This window comes from Saccoglossus kowalevskii, chromosome 10 (genome assembly GCF_978046115.1).
Source record: "Saccoglossus kowalevskii chromosome 10, keSacKowa6.1, whole genome shotgun sequence".
In the NCBI taxonomy this organism is placed as follows: domain Eukaryota; kingdom Metazoa; phylum Hemichordata; class Enteropneusta; family Harrimaniidae; genus Saccoglossus; species Saccoglossus kowalevskii.
This window is the reverse complement of record NC_140650.1, coordinates 4,928,483-4,945,022: the sequence shown is the minus strand read 5'-3', so window position 1 is coordinate 4,945,022 and position 16,540 is coordinate 4,928,483. Positions and strand designations below refer to the sequence as shown.

The following is a 16,540-nucleotide window of genomic DNA, read 5'->3' as shown; positions in this document are numbered from 1 at the left end:
TGCACTCGACATGAACGTGACTGACTTTTGTGTGTTAGTAATCCTAAGACTGAATAATTATTAAATAAGTTGTGAATGATAATAAGTGTGGTGACCATCATTTGGCATAGCGTACCTGGGCCCGGTGTTAAAGGCCGGTTACATATATATGGAATTTTATATTTGCTTATGCAGGAACAGAATGTAAAACATTTTGCAGAATGGTGAATAAATGAGGCCAATATCTATTACATTTCAGACCAGACTATCAACTATCTTCTTATATCAGTTTTCCAATAGAGCCATACCAGGTTGTGACTACTTCTCCAATCATGATGTGTGTATACAATATGACACACTTGTACATTTCCAGTGCTGGATCACAACAATAACTGAAGGAACCAGTTTTGCATGCATTTCTACTGTCAAAATAAAGCAAAATTAGGATATATTGACAGTATATTTTGATTGATTATTACCAACAAATGTGGATGAAATTCAACAAACTGAGGCTTGAAATCACCATGGTGATAATGTATCCTAGTGGTTTTACACCATGATGGTGGTACACCCTGGTGATGGTGTGGTTGAAAGTTTGAAAAGAGCTGTTCAATAAAGATGTCTACTATGAACATCTGAAAATCTATAAGTGGTTATAAAAGTTTTCAGTGACCAGAATTTCCTGTTCATTTGAATATGAGATATTATAAACATTAAATCTGGACTTATAACCTAAATATTTCATTTCAAGAACAAGTCACATGGTTATTATATACTACGTTTAATAATAAAAAATGTTGGCCAAAGAGGGCGCTATTTCATATGCTGAGCCTTAAACACTTAAGCTAGTCATCTATCGGGTTAATAGAATAATTGAATCGGTAATACAAATAACAACTTTTTTGCATTTTAGACCAAAATTTCATCCATTCACTTGCCTTATTTGGACATCAAAGTGAGATTTGTAACAAGTTATAAGTGAATATTTACACAAATACATGTATACAGACCTCACAATTATTATCATAGACGAACCATAACATAATTACTGTAATAAAATTTCGCCTATTTTATAAATGTTATCACCTTATTATTCAGCAGATTTTCTCAATTCATTGTCTTTATAAATTTCTAAGAAGTCGTATTTCTAATATGTTTCCTTTCTTTTTTCCTGGCCATGAAACACTGCAAAGTGATTGTGTTCGATGGGAATTTTGCTTTTACGGTAACAACAAATGATAAGCACTGACTTTTACTCTAAAACTGAAACTTTTACGGTAAATAATTGGTGACAAATTATAAGAATAACTGAGAATAGATTTACCGATAGATCTAAAATCTTTTAGCAACATACAATAAATTTAACTTGAGTGGCTGGGAATGGATGAGTGGTTAAAGGGGCTTAACACAGAGAAAGCAATGAGTTAAGGAGCACCACACATAGAGGAGAATGAGATGAAGTAGCTGCCTGAGGACTATGCTGATTGGTTTTGGTTCACAGCTTTCAGCTTCATAATAAAAACACTAATTCTAAAGAGGCACAATCCATTACTAGTAATACATAAGTGATTAATGTATCATTGTTACTGACACTTTGTGTGATTTTTTAGTACCACAGTGAACTAAGTGTGTTCTGTTCTTCTATTTATTTATTTTTGGTTATGTTTTTTTTATATGGACACATTTGTCTGAACTAATAACACTTTCAACATAGTCATAATAAAAGCGACAATAGTTGTGATTTTGAACTTTTTTGTATCTAAATATAACCATATGGTGATGACCAAATGTCACGAAATAATGTTTTAGAGACAATTGCAAGAACAACAAGGCATGCATGGCCCCAAGGAAGCCACAGAATGCTCCATTTTAACTTGAAAAACTCCACACCCTGGTAGGGAGAACCCTATGTCCCCACTTGATGGCGCTGCTGAATTGCAGTGCTCCCTCTTGCATTTTTTTTCAAGAAAAACCCCTGTTAAGATTCATAGTTTTGTTTATAGTAATATAGTTGGGACATAAACATGTCAGAGATATGGATCTTGAAGCTGATGCCTGGTTATGATGTTTTAACATTAAAATGACTGACATTCAGTCATCTTGTATCTGATCCTCAAACAAGTACATGTACTAGTCCATATTGAGAAACAATGCCCTGGCAAACGGCTTCCGAACAGGGACTAACAATTATTAAAGTTGTGCTTTTAATAGAGAAGGCAATACATTGTGTGGAAAGGAGATCACTAGATTGTTGATAATTAACTAGTTTTCACAGGATAAATTATGCCCGAACATAATTATAACAATATGGCACATATGAAACAAAATCACCATGTTGAAATGAATTCTGTGCATGAGTAAGACATGAGTATGATTACCCTATCAAGTATGAATGAAATTGACTGACGCATGCGCCACACATGGTTGATGAAACCAATTACCAAAACAGCTACCAACTAATCAACAACAAATTGACAGCTACCAACTAATCAACAACAAATTGACAGCTAACAACTAATCAACAAGAAAATAGCTAACAACTAATCAACAACAAAATAGCTAACAACTAATCAACAACAAAATAGCTAACAACTAATCAACAACAAGTTGACAGCTACCAACTAATCAACAACAAATTGACAGCTAACAACTAATCAACAACAAATTGACAGCTACCAACTAATCAACAACAAATTGACAGCTAACAACTAATCAACAACAAAATAGCTAACAACTAATCAACAACAAATTGACAGCTAACAACTAATCAACAACAAATTGACAGCTAACTAATCAACAACAAATTGACAGCTACCAACTAATCAACAACAAATTGACAGCTAACAACTAATCAACAACAAAATAGCTAACAACTAATCAACAACAAATTGACAGCTACCAACTAATCAACAACAAAATTACAGCTAACAACTAATCAACAACAAATTGACAGCTACCAACTAATCAACAAGAAATTGACAGCTACCAACTAATCAACAACAAATTGACAGCTACCAACTAATCAACAACAAATTGACAGAAAACAAAACATGAACAAAGTATATGTACTATATAAATCATTTGACATCAAATATTCCATATCATGAAAAGTTTAAATTGAAATGGAAAATATATATTTTCCCAGTACATCTCAAGAGACTAATATAACAATTTAACCATAAATACAAGTTGGTCAATAACATGTCATGCTCTCTTACAGAGAATTAATAACACCAGTATACAAGAACAGAATATAGCTTGACATTATGACTTACACTCCTAAATCAAATACTTTATTATTATTAACGTTGCTACATGAACATCACCTCAAGCAAATACTTAGAAAATAAAATAACTCAATTCAGGGAGATGAGGAATACTGCATTTATGGAGGATGCCCAAGGCAGATGCAGAAAACACAATAACTCTTGCTATAACAAAATAATGGAGACAACGATGACCCTGCTGTGTTGCAGGGGATTTCGATTGGATTAAAATATTTTGAAATTTCAATTGATAACATCTATATGATTGGATAAATGCCATGCCATGAATCAGATATATACAAAACGTAAACATTACAGTACATATCAGTTTCAGCTCTCTGACGTAGGTACACAAACATGCCTCACAGATGCCAAGGATGTCCACAAACACCACACATGTAAACAGAACACATCCATGTATACGCATAAGTTTTTTCAACAAGGATAAAAGAAATGATGCAACCCTTTGCATAAAACTTGTAAATTTAGGAACTACATGTACTTTTAAAACAAGATGTCATCACAATACAAATAGTGTGTATTTGGAAAAGATAACTATTTATGCATTTGCAATTCTGTTGAAGTGAGTGTCAGGTATTCTCATTGTAAATCAAACCATTAAAGAGGCAATAAAGCAAATCTAAATATGTTTGGAATCCGGTTTACAGTTGTAGACCAATGAATGATCATTCTTATTATGCCATGATGTTTTGAGTTGGTACATTCTGGTTTCATTGAAATTTCTGTGACAATTGTAAAAAGTATTGGCACTGTGACGTCACATGTTTACATTTTTGCCAAGCAGCATGCGAAAGTGCGATAACAAATGTTGCTCACTGATCAACACTAGCTCGCGATCTGCGGTGATAACATTGTCTATAAGTTGTGTTATTAACAGGAACACATTATGACATATAATAACAACAGCAGTGAACAACGGCATTATATATCTGCGAGTGCGAATAACTGGCTCTTGCCAACCAGTAACTGTGCATGTGTGCAGAACGAAAACAAGTATGATGGCCTATTTCTCGTGATGTGTCAACAAACCCATGTTTACACTTATTGTATTATCAGATATTTTTACTATCAACACAACAAACCGGTTCTCTTAATTTTAATAAATATTAATGGTAGGTGCTGAGCACAAAAACCAGAATTTGAACAGCCCATGTCTGGCAATTTGTTACAAAAATGTTAACTAAAATACGTCAAGGGTTAACCTCTGTGATGTAATCACCAGATGCAGAAACTATCACACACAGCCCTAGGTCCACAACACGGTTAAGGGTAAATTTCTATGGTGCAATGACCAGCATAGAGGGGAATTATCAGAAATGGCCTTGGGTCCACAACACCATCATTTTAATAGAACTTACGGTGAACTTTTCTTCTGTTTTATAGTCATCATCCAGATATATCCTAGCTCTGTTGTATGACTTCATTTCTTCACTTTCTAGGAGTAATCTGGAAGAAGAAATCTTAAGTTTAATCATTAGGTTTTCATTGAACTTCTAAGATATTAATCGAAGAAGGAGCCAATCAAGATTTGGCAATGTGTGTAATTACACACGTAGTGGCAATCATGTTGTGAGTCTTCCCATGAATCCAATTTTGCTTCATTGCAAATAAAGACGACTATTTGGTGCAGTGGTTAGCATATCAGCCCTGTGTACTGATGGTTGCTTGCAATTTTTATAATCTAAGAAAGGATATCTTGGTTTTGAAATACAGTGAACTTCATGAATATTTTTTTTTTTAAATTTATAAAACATTTACCCCAGAAGACCCTCATGTTTCAAATAAAAAAAATACTCTTCCATTGGTAGCCTGACAAGGTCAGGGGAGTTGCGCGCTCTGTGGTGCTCCAAACCCAACATACGCCAGACAGTATGATGTAGTTAAATAATTTTGAACAAATTGAATAAAAATCGTCTGTTAGTTTCATTTTGTTTAAAGGTGATGTAAGTTAACTTTGACAAATAATAATTTATTACAATGACTTCATACTCCAAACATAAAATCAAGATCACTACTACACTGTATGCCAGAGGTACAGTTGTACATGTAAATATCAGATTTGGGCGGGCAACCTTTTTTGAGAAAAAAATTGATAAGTGCCGCACAACTTAGAAAGAGTACAGAGAAAATCTGTACTCCTCGAAGCACATCAAGACAAATTGAAGATGATGCTGAAGATGCCTTTATGAAGTTCAAATCCTGCTGATCACTGGTAGTCTCGAGTGTAAGTGATAACTTAGTAATTACCGTACCTGGTGAACGTGCTGATATGTTGCATACTATCATGGTAGTTCTTGCCACCAACTTCCTGACAGTGTAAAGCTATAAACTGAGGCTCCATTTTCTTTATGGTCTGGAAACAAAAAATATACAATATTTTTATGAAATGTTACTCACATACAAGCATCATCTCACAGAATGAAGTATTTTCACTCTGGCACTTATTTTATCACAGGGTATGTGAGAATCCAGCATCATGAATGATGACAATGACATATTTTCTGCAGTTTTTACCTGTGTTATCTAATCACAAAAAAGTTAATAAATGAATACAAAGAAAATTAAGTTTTACTGTTACAGTAATCATGGAAAATGCAAAAACTTGTAAAATACTACTGAACTGAGAGGTTATAATTCAGTTTTTTTAAGGAGAAAAGCAGCCAGACTGAGATAGCTCCGCTGTTAGCAATGCACATTGCAATTAAAGAACAGAAGATATCATTAGAAAATGAACAATATGTATAGTATCAAAGCAATTGGACTTGCGGTTTTTAACAAGAAGTCGAAAATATCACTTTTTACCAAAAATGAGAAAAATATTCACCAAAACTAGAGAATTGTAGATATCATCATGAAATGAACAAATCTGAGAGAGGTCTACCCAAGGTACATATACACCAAGTATCAAAGCATTCAGGCTTGTAGTTTTCAAGAAGAAGTCAAAAAATGAAAACATTGACATGCACGACAGACTACAACGTCGACGGACAATCACTCATATGATAAGCTGCTCGACAACATGGGGAATACTAAGGGACACCAATTGAAACTCATTAAGCATCAAAGCTTTGAAGCTTCCATGAAGTTCAAGCCTTGTGTACATAAACTAACAGGGTCCTCTACCTGCCATTTAATAGACCCAGTAGTTACTTTGACTGAAATGTGAAGTGTGTAAATAGACTAATAGCATTAAACAGGAGTGAGACCTCCTGGGAGTCGTGTACATATACATTTTGACAAGTAAGCTATATGCATATCAAATAGGAACACATTACAAGGTACATCATGGTGATTATTTATATGCCCAGTCATGCAGTATAGCTAAGCCTAGATATACATGTATATATCACTAAGGGTATTATACATTTATTAAAAATTATTTTTTTATTTTTCTATTACAAGTACTATTATAATTGTTATTTTTTTATGTAAGCATCATGGGGAATTTCAATAATTTTCCAAAATTGCATTATAATTAATGTCTATTGTGTTTGTACATGAGTATTACGATCATTTTATTATTAGTATTAATATATTTATCTAATTTTATTATTAACATATTGTTATTGCATTTCAAAAACATAGTTGAACTCTGGTGACCTTGCCCTTTGTTATATAGTATTATTTCCTTTATCATATTTTGTTGAAATATGAATATTCATTGTCACAATTAATTTTTAATACAAACAAGTTTTAGGATTGAGAAAGCAGTCTACCAAAAGTCCTACCAAAAATATCTCTTTTGATCGTTGTTGTTTCTGTTCCAATCAGCCATTTTGTGGGTGAGATGAAGATTTTTTAATATCCCAGAATAAGTGAAAATCAGTGAACCAGTGAATATGGTTGCAACACCAAACCCGTTAAAATAATCCTAGTTAGTATGGTGCAAATAACCAAATCCGCTAAAATGAAGCCCCATGAATATAAAGTACTAGGCACATGCAAAGAAAGAACGGAATCGGTCCAAGGGATTCTGCACGGACGGACGGAGACCGAGTTATAAATCCCCGTTTTCGAACTTCGTCAGAACAGGGACTAATGAAGCCCCATGAATATGGCTGAAACACCAAATCTGCTAAAATGAAGCCCCATGAACATGGCTGAAACACCAAATCTGCTAAAATGAAGCCCCATGAATATGGCTGCAATACCAAATCTGCTAAAATGAAGCCCCATGAATATGGCTGCAATACCAAATCTGCTAAAATGAAGCCCCATCAATATGGCTGCAATACCAAATCTGCTAAAATGAAGCCCCATGAATATGGCTGCAATACCAAATCTGCTAAAATGAAGCCCCATGAATGTGGCTGCAATACCAAATCTGCTAAAATGAAGCCCCATGAACATGGCTGAAACACCAAATCTGCCAAAATAAAGCCCCATGAATATGGCTGCAATACCAAATCTGCTAAAATGAAGCCACATGAACATGGCAGCAACACCAAATCTGCTAAAATGAAGCCCCATGAATATGGCTGAAACACCAAATCTGCTAAAATGAAGCCCCATCAATATGGCTGAAACACCAAATCTGCTAAAATGAAGCCCCATCAATATGGCTGCAACACCAAATCTGCTAAAATGAAGCCCCATGAATGTGGCTGCAATACCAAATCTGCTAAAATGAAGCCCCATCAATATGGCTGCAATACCAAATCTGCTAAAATGAAGCCCCATCAATATGGCTGCAATACCAAATCTGCTAAAATGAAGCCCCATCAATATGGCTGCAATACCAAATCTGCTAAAATGAAGCTCCATGAATATGGCTGCAATACCAAATCTGCTAAAATGAAGCCCCATGAATGTGGCTGCAATACCAAATCTGCTAAAATGAAGCCCCATGAATATGGCTGAAACACCAAATCTGCAAAAATGAAGCCCCATGAATATGGCTGAAACACCAAATCTGCTAAAATGAAGCCCCATGAATATGGCTGCAACACCAAATCTGCTAAAATGAAGCCCCATGAATATGGCTGAAACACCAAATCTGCTAAAATGAAGCCCCATGAATATGGCTGCAACACCAAATCTGCTAAAATGAAGCCCCATGAATATAGCTGAAACACCAAATCTGCTAAAATGAAGCTCCATGAATATGGCAGCAACACCAAATCTGCTAAAATGAAGCCCCATGAATATGGCTGCAACACCAAATCAGCTAAAATGAAGCCCCATGAATATGGCTGCAATACCAAATCTGCTAAAATGAAGCCCCATGAACATGGCTGAAACACCAAATCTGCAAAAATGAAGCCCCATGAATATGGCTGCAATACCAAATCTGCTAAAATGAAGCCCCATGAATATGGCTGAAACACCAAATCTGCTAAAATGAAGCCCCATCAATATGGCTGCAACACCAAATCTGCTAAAATGAAGCCCCATGAATATGGCTGCAATACCAAATCTGCTAAAATGAAGCCCCATGAACATGGCTGAAACACCAAATCTGCAAAAATGAAGCCCCATGAATATGGCTGCAATACCAAATCTGCTAAAATGAAGCCCCATGAATATGGCTGCAATACCAAATCTGCTAAAATGAAGCTCCATCAATATAGCTGAAACACCAAATCTGCTAAAATGAAGCCCCATGAATATGGCAGCAATACCAAATCTGCTAAAATGAAGCCCCATGAATGTGGCTGAAACACCAAATCTGCTAAAATGAAGCCCCATCAATATGGCAGCAACACCAAATCTGCTAAAATGAAGCCCCATGAATATGGCTAAAACACCAAATCTGGTAAAATGAAGCCCCATCAATATGGCTGCAATACCAAATCTGCTAAAATGAAGCCCCATGAATATGGCTAAAACACCAAATCTGCTAAAATGAAGCCCCATCAATATGGCAGCAACACCAAATCTGCTAAAATGAAGCCCCATGAATGTGGCTGCAATACCAAATCTGCTAAAATGAAGCCCCATGAATATGGCTGAAACACCAAATCTGCTAAAATGAAGCCCCATGAATATGGCTGAAACACCAAATCTGCTAAAATGAAGCCCCATGAATATGGCTGAAACACCAAATCTGCTAAAATGAAGCCCCATGAATGTGGCTGCAATACCAAATCTGCTAAAATGAAGCCCCATGAATATGGCTGCAATACCAAATCTGCTAAAATGAAGCCCCATCAATATGGCTGCAATACCAAATCTGCTAAAATGAAGCCCCATCAATATGGCTGCAATACCAAATCTGCTAAAATGAAGCCCCATCAATATGGCTGCAATACCAAATCTGCTAAAATGAAGCCCCATGAATGTGGCTGCAATACCAAATCTGCTAAAATGAAGCCCCATCAATATGGCTGCAATACCAAATCTGCTAAAATGAAGCTCCATGAATATGGCTGCAATACCAAATCTGCTAAAATGAAGCCCCATGAATGTGGCTGCAATACCAAATCTGCTAAAATGAAGCCCCATGAATATGGCTGCAATACCAAATCTGCTAAAATGAAGCCCCATCAATATGGCTGCAATACCAAATCTGCTAAAATGAAGCCCCATCAATATGGCTGCAATACCAAATCTGCTAAAATGAAGCTCCATGAATATGGCTGCAATACCAAATCTGCTAAAATGAAGCCCCATGAATGTGGCTGCAATACCAAATCTGCTAAAATGAAGCCCCATGAATATGGCTGAAACACCAAATCTGCAAAAATGAAGCCCCATGAATATGGCTGAAACACCAAATCTGCTAAAATGAAGCCCCATGAATATGGCTGCAACACCAAATCTGCTAAAATGAAGCCCCATGAATATGGCTGAAACACCAAATCTGCTAAAATGAAGCCCCATGAATATGGCTGCAACACCAAATCTGCTAAAATGAAGCCCCATGAATATAGCTGAAACACCAAATCTGCTAAAATGAAGCCCCATGAATATGGCAGCAACACCAAATCTGCTAAAATGAAGCCCCATGAATATGGCTGCAACACCAAATCAGCTAAAATGAAGCCCCATGAATATGGCTGCAATACCAAATCTGCTAAAATGAAGCCCCATGAACATGGCTGAAACACCAAATCTGCAAAAATGAAGCCCCATGAATATGGCTGCAATACCAAATCTGCTAAAATGAAGCCCCATGAATATGGCTGAAACACCAAATCTGCTAAAATGAAGCCCCATCAATATGGCTGCAACACCAAATCTGCTAAAATGAAGCCCCATGAATATGGCTGCAATACCAAATCTGCTAAAATGAAGCCCCATGAACATGGCTGAAACACCAAATCTGCAAAAATGAAGCCCCATGAATATGGCTGCAATACCAAATCTGCTAAAATGAAGCCCCATGAATATGGCTGCAATACCAAATCTGCTAAAATGAAGCTCCATCAATATAGCTGAAACACCAAATCTGCTAAAATGAAGCCCCATGAATATGGCAGCAATACCAAATCTGCTAAAATGAAGCCCCATGAATGTGGCTGAAACACCAAATCTGCTAAAATGAAGCCCCATCAATATGGCAGCAACACCAAATCTGCTAAAATGAAGCCCCATGAATATGGCTAAAACACCAAATCTGGTAAAATGAAGCCCCATCAATATGGCTGCAATACCAAATCTGCTAAAATGAAGCCCCATGAATATGGCTAAAACACCAAATCTGCTAAAATGAAGCCCCATCAATATGGCAGCAACACCAAATCTGCTAAAATGAAGCCCCATGAATGTGGCTGCAATACCAAATCTGCTAAAATGAAGCCCCATGAATATGGCTGAAACACCAAATCTGCTAAAATGAAGCCCCATGAATATGGCTGAAACACCAAATCTGCTAAAATGAAGCCCCATGAATATGGCTGAAACACCAAATCTGCTAAAATGAAGCCCCATGAATGTGGCTGCAATACCAAATCTGCTAAAATGAAGCCCCATGAATATAGCTGAAACACCAAATCTGCTAAAATGAAGCTCCATGAATATGGCTGCAACACCAAATCTGCTAAAATGAAGCCCCATGAATATGGCTAAAACACCAAATCTGCTAAAATGAAGCCCCATGAATATGGCTGCAACACCAAATCTGCTAAAATGAAGCCCCATGAATATGGCTGCAATACCAAATCTGCTAAAATGAAGCCCCATGAATATGGCTAAAACACCAAATCTGCTAAAATGAAGCCCCATCAATATGGCAGCAACACCAAATCTGCTAAAATGAAGCCCCATCAATATGGCAGCAACACCAAATCTGCTAAAATGAAGCCCCATGAATATGGCTGAAACACCAAATCTGCTAAAATGAAGCCCCATGAATATGGCTAAAACACCAAATCTGCTAAAATGAAGCCCCATGAATATGGCTGCAATACCAAATCTGCTAAAATGAAGCCCCATGAATATGGCTAAAACACCAAATCTGCTAAAATGAAGCCCCATCAATATGGCAGCAACACCAAATCTGCTAAAATGAAGCCCCATCAATATGGCAGCAACACCAAATCTGCTAAAATGAAGCCCCATCAATATGGCAGCAACACCAAATCTGCTAAAATGAAGCCCCATCAATATGGCTAAAACACCAAATCTGCTAAAATGAAGCCCCATGAATATGGCTGAAACACCAAATCTGCTAAAATGAAGCCCCATCAATATGGCAGCAACACCAAATCTGCTAAAATGAAGCCCCATGAATATGGCTGAAACACCAAATCTGCTAAAATGAAGCCCCATGAATATGGCTGAAACACCAAATCTGCTAAAATGAAGCCCCATGAATATGGCTGCAATACCAAATCTGCTAAAATGAAGCCCCATGAACATGGCTGAAACACCAAATCTGCCAAAATGAAGCCCCATGAATATGGCTGCAATACCAAATCTGCTAAAATGAAGCCCCATGAACATGGCAGCAACACCAAATCTGCTAAAATGAAGCCCCATGAATATGGCTGAAACACCAAATCTGCTAAAATGAAGCCCCATCAATATGGCTGAAACACCAAATCTGCTAAAATGAAGCCCCATCAATATGGCTGCAACACCAAATCTGCTAAAATGAAGCCCCATGAATGTGGCTGCAATACCAAATCTGCTAAAATGAAGCCCCATCAATATGGCTGCAATACCAAATCTGCTAAAATGAAGCCCCATCAATATGGCTGCAATACCAAATCTGCTAAAATGAAGCCCCATGAATGTGGCTGCAATACCAAATCTGCTAAAATGAAGCCCCATCAATATGGCTGCAATACCAAATCTGCTAAAATGAAGCTCCATGAATATGGCTGCAATACCAAATCTGCTAAAATGAAGCCCCATGAATGTGGCTGCAATACCAAATCTGCTAAAATGAAGCCCCATGAATATGGCTGAAACACCAAATCTGCTAAAATGAAGCCCCATGAATATGGCTGAAACACCAAATCTGCTAAAATGAAGCCCCATGAATATGGCTGCAATACCAAATCTGCTAAAATGAAGCCCCATGAACATGGCTGAAACACCAAATCTGCCAAAATGAAGCCCCATGAATATGGCTGCAATACCAAATCTGCTAAAATGAAGCCCCATGAACATGGCAGCAACACCAAATCTGCTAAAATGAAGCCCCATGAATATGGCTGAAACACCAAATCTGCTAAAATGAAGCCCCATCAATATGGCTGAAACACCAAATCTGCTAAAATGAAGCCCCATCAATATGGCTGCAACACCAAATCTGCTAAAATGAAGCCCCATGAATGTGGCTGCAATACCAAATCTGCTAAAATGAAGCCCCATCAATATGGCTGCAATACCAAATCTGCTAAAATGAAGCCCCATCAATATGGCTGCAATACCAAATCTGCTAAAATGAAGCCCCATGAATGTGGCTGCAATACCAAATCTGCTAAAATGAAGCCCCATCAATATGGCTGCAATACCAAATCTGCTAAAATGAAGCTCCATGAATATGGCTGCAATACCAAATCTGCTAAAATGAAGCCCCATGAATGTGGCTGCAATACCAAATCTGCTAAAATGAAGCCCCATGAATATGGCTGAAACACCAAATCTGCAAAAATGAAGCCCCATGAATATGGCTGAAACACCAAATCTGCTAAAATGAAGCCCCATGAATATGGCTGCAACACCAAATCTGCTAAAATGAAGCCCCATGAATATGGCTGAAACACCAAATCTGCTAAAATGAAGCCCCATCAATATGGCTGCAACACCAAATCTGCTAAAATGAAGCCCCATGAATATAGCTGAAACACCAAATCTGCTAAAATGAAGCCCCATGAATGTGGCTGCAATACCAAATCTGCTAAAATGAAGCCCCATGAATATGGCTGAAACACCAAATCTGCTAAAATGAAGCCCCATCAATATGGCAGCAACACCAAATCTGCTAAAATGAAGCCCCATGAATATGGCTGCAATACCAAATCTGCTAAAATGAAGCCCCATCAATATGGCTGCAACACCAAATCTGCTAAAATGAAGCCCTGTGAATATGGCTGCAATACCAAATCTGCTAAAATGAAGCCCCATGAATATGGCTGAAACACCAAATCTGCTAAAATGAAGCCCCATCAATATGGCAGCAACACCAAATCTGCTAAAATGAAGCCCCATCAATATGGCTGCAATACCAAATCTGCTAAAATGAAGCCCCATGAACATGGCTGAAACACCAAATCTGCAAAAATGAAGCCCCATGAATATGGCTGCAATACCAAATCTGCTAAAATGAAGCCCCATGAATATGGCTGCAATACCAAATCTGCTAAAATGAAGCCCCATCAATATAGCTGAAACACCAAATCTGCTAAAATGAAGCCCCATGAATATGGCAGCAATACCAAATCTGCTAAAATGAAGCCCCATGAATGTGGCTGAAACACCAAATCTGCTAAAATGAAGCCCCATCAATATGGCAGCAACACCAAATCTGCTAAAATGAAGCCCCATGAATATGGCTAAAACACCAAATCTGCTAAAATGAAGCCCCATCAATATGGCTGCAATACCAAATCTGCTAAAATGAAGCCCCATGAATATGGCTAAAACACCAAATCTGCTAAAATGAAGCCCCATCAATATGGCAGCAACACCAAATCTGCTAAAATGAAGCCCCATGAATGTGGCTGCAATACCAAATCTGCTAAAATGAAGCCCCATGAATATGGCTGAAACACCAAATCTGCTAAAATGAAGCCCCATGAATATGGCTGAAACACCAAATCTGCTAAAATGAAGCCCCATGAATGTGGCTGCAATACCAAATCTGCTAAAATGAAGCCCCATGAATATAGCTGAAACACCAAATCTGCTAAAATGAAGCTCCATGAATATGGCTGCAACACCAAATCTGCTAAAATGAAGCCCCATGAATATGGCTAAAACACCAAATCTGCTAAAATGAAGCCCCATCAATATGGCAGCAACACCAAATCTGCTAAAATGAAGCCCCATGAATGTGGCTGCAATACCAAATCTGCTAAAATGAAGCCCCGTGAATATGGCTGAAACACCAAATCTGCTAAAATGAAGCCCCATGAATATGGCTGAAACACCAAATCTGCTAAAATGAAGCCCCATGAATATGGCTGAAACACCAAATCTGCTAAAATGAAGCCCCATGAATGTGGCTGCAATACCAAATCTGCTAAAATGAAGCCCCATGAATATAGCTGAAACACCAAATCTGCTAAAATGAAGCTCCATGAATATGGCTGCAACACCAAATCTGCTAAAATGAAGCCCCATGAATGTGGCTGCAATACCAAATCTGCTAAAATGAAGCCCCATGAATGTGGCTGCAATACCAAATCTGCTAAAATGAAGCCCCATGAATATGGCTGAAACACCAAATCTGCTAAAATGAAGCCCCATGAATATGGCTGAAACACCAAATCTGCTAAAATGAAGCCCTATGAATATGGCTGCAACACCAAATCTGCTAAAATTAAGCCCCATGAATATGGCTGCAACACCAAATCTGCTAAAATTAAGCCCCATGAATATGGCTGAAACACCAAATCTGCTAAAATGAAGCCCCCATGAATGTGGCTGCAATACCAAATCTGCTAAAATGAAGCCCCATGAATGTGGCTGCAATACCAAATCTGCTAAAATGAAGCCCCATGAATATGGCTGAAACACCAAATCTGCTAAAATGAAGCCCCATGAATATGGCTGCAACACCAAATCTGCTAAAATGAAGCCCCATCAATATGGCTGCAACACCAAATCTGCTAAAATGAAGCCCCATGAATATAGCTGCAACACCAAATCTGCTAAAATGAAGCCCCATGAATATGGCTGCAACACCAAATCTGCTAAAATGAAGCCCCATGAATATAGCTGAAACACCAAATCTGCTAAAATGAAGCTCCATGAATATGGCTGCAACACCAAATCTGCTAAAATGAAGCCCCATGAATGTGGCTGCAATACCAAATCTGCTAAAATGAAGCCCCATGAATGTGGCTGCAATACCAAATCTGCTAAAATGAAGCCCCATGAATATGGCTGAAACACCAAATCTGCTAAAATGAAGCCCCATGAATATGGCTGAAACACCAAATCTGCTAAAATGAAGCCCCATGAATATGGCTGCAACACCAAATCTGCTAAAATGAAGCCCCATGAATATGGCTGCAACACCAAATCTGCTAAAATTAAGCCCCATGAATATGGCTGAAACACCAAATCTGCTAAAATGAAGCCCCCATGAATGTGGCTGCAATACCAAATCTGCTAAAATGAAGCCCCATGAATGTGGCTGCAATACCAAATCTGCTAAAATGAAGCCCCATGAATATGGCTGAAACACCAAATCTGCTAAAATGAAGCCCCATGAATATGGCTGCAACACCAAATCTGCTAAAATGAAGCCCCATCAATATGGCTGCAACACCAAATCTGCTAAAATGAAGCCCCATCAATATGGCTGCAACACCAAATCTGCTAAAATGAAGCCCCATGAATATGGCTGCAACACCAAATCTGCTAAAATGAAGCCCCATCAATATGGCTGCAATACCAAATCTGCTAAAATTACACCCAGTGTACATTTATAACAGTACAATTGTCCAATTTAAAACATGTCATGATATATATATTCATAAAGCAGGTTATGACACCTTATCGAAAAATGTGGTTAATGTTTGTGATTAATGAAATGAGCTGGATTTTGGGGTAAAAAAAAACAAAAACATTTTGGATCAAAATTATGAAAAATAAATTAGCCCAAAATCCTTTTAATTGAATTTGTGCTAATTGGTGTCATTTAACCTTTTTAC

At 37.6% G+C, this 16,540-nt stretch overlaps 1 protein-coding gene across 4 annotated transcripts in view; it reads right to left on the bottom strand.

Moving 5' to 3' along the window:
- Window positions 1-16,540, bottom strand: part of LOC100377226 (inositol polyphosphate-5-phosphatase A-like) — a 105,125-nt gene that overhangs the window by 55,883 nt on the left and 32,702 nt on the right. For all 4 annotated transcript variants that reach the window (XM_085504169.1, XM_085504171.1, XM_085504168.1 and 1 more), the window contains exons 3-4: window positions 5,519-5,619; window positions 4,625-4,712 (exon numbers count right to left, since the gene is read on the bottom strand). In XM_085504169.1, coding sequence (XP_085360295.1) covers window positions 4,625-4,712; window positions 5,519-5,619 — 189 coding nt within the window. The remainder of the gene's footprint in view (window positions 1-4,624; window positions 4,713-5,518; window positions 5,620-16,540) is intronic.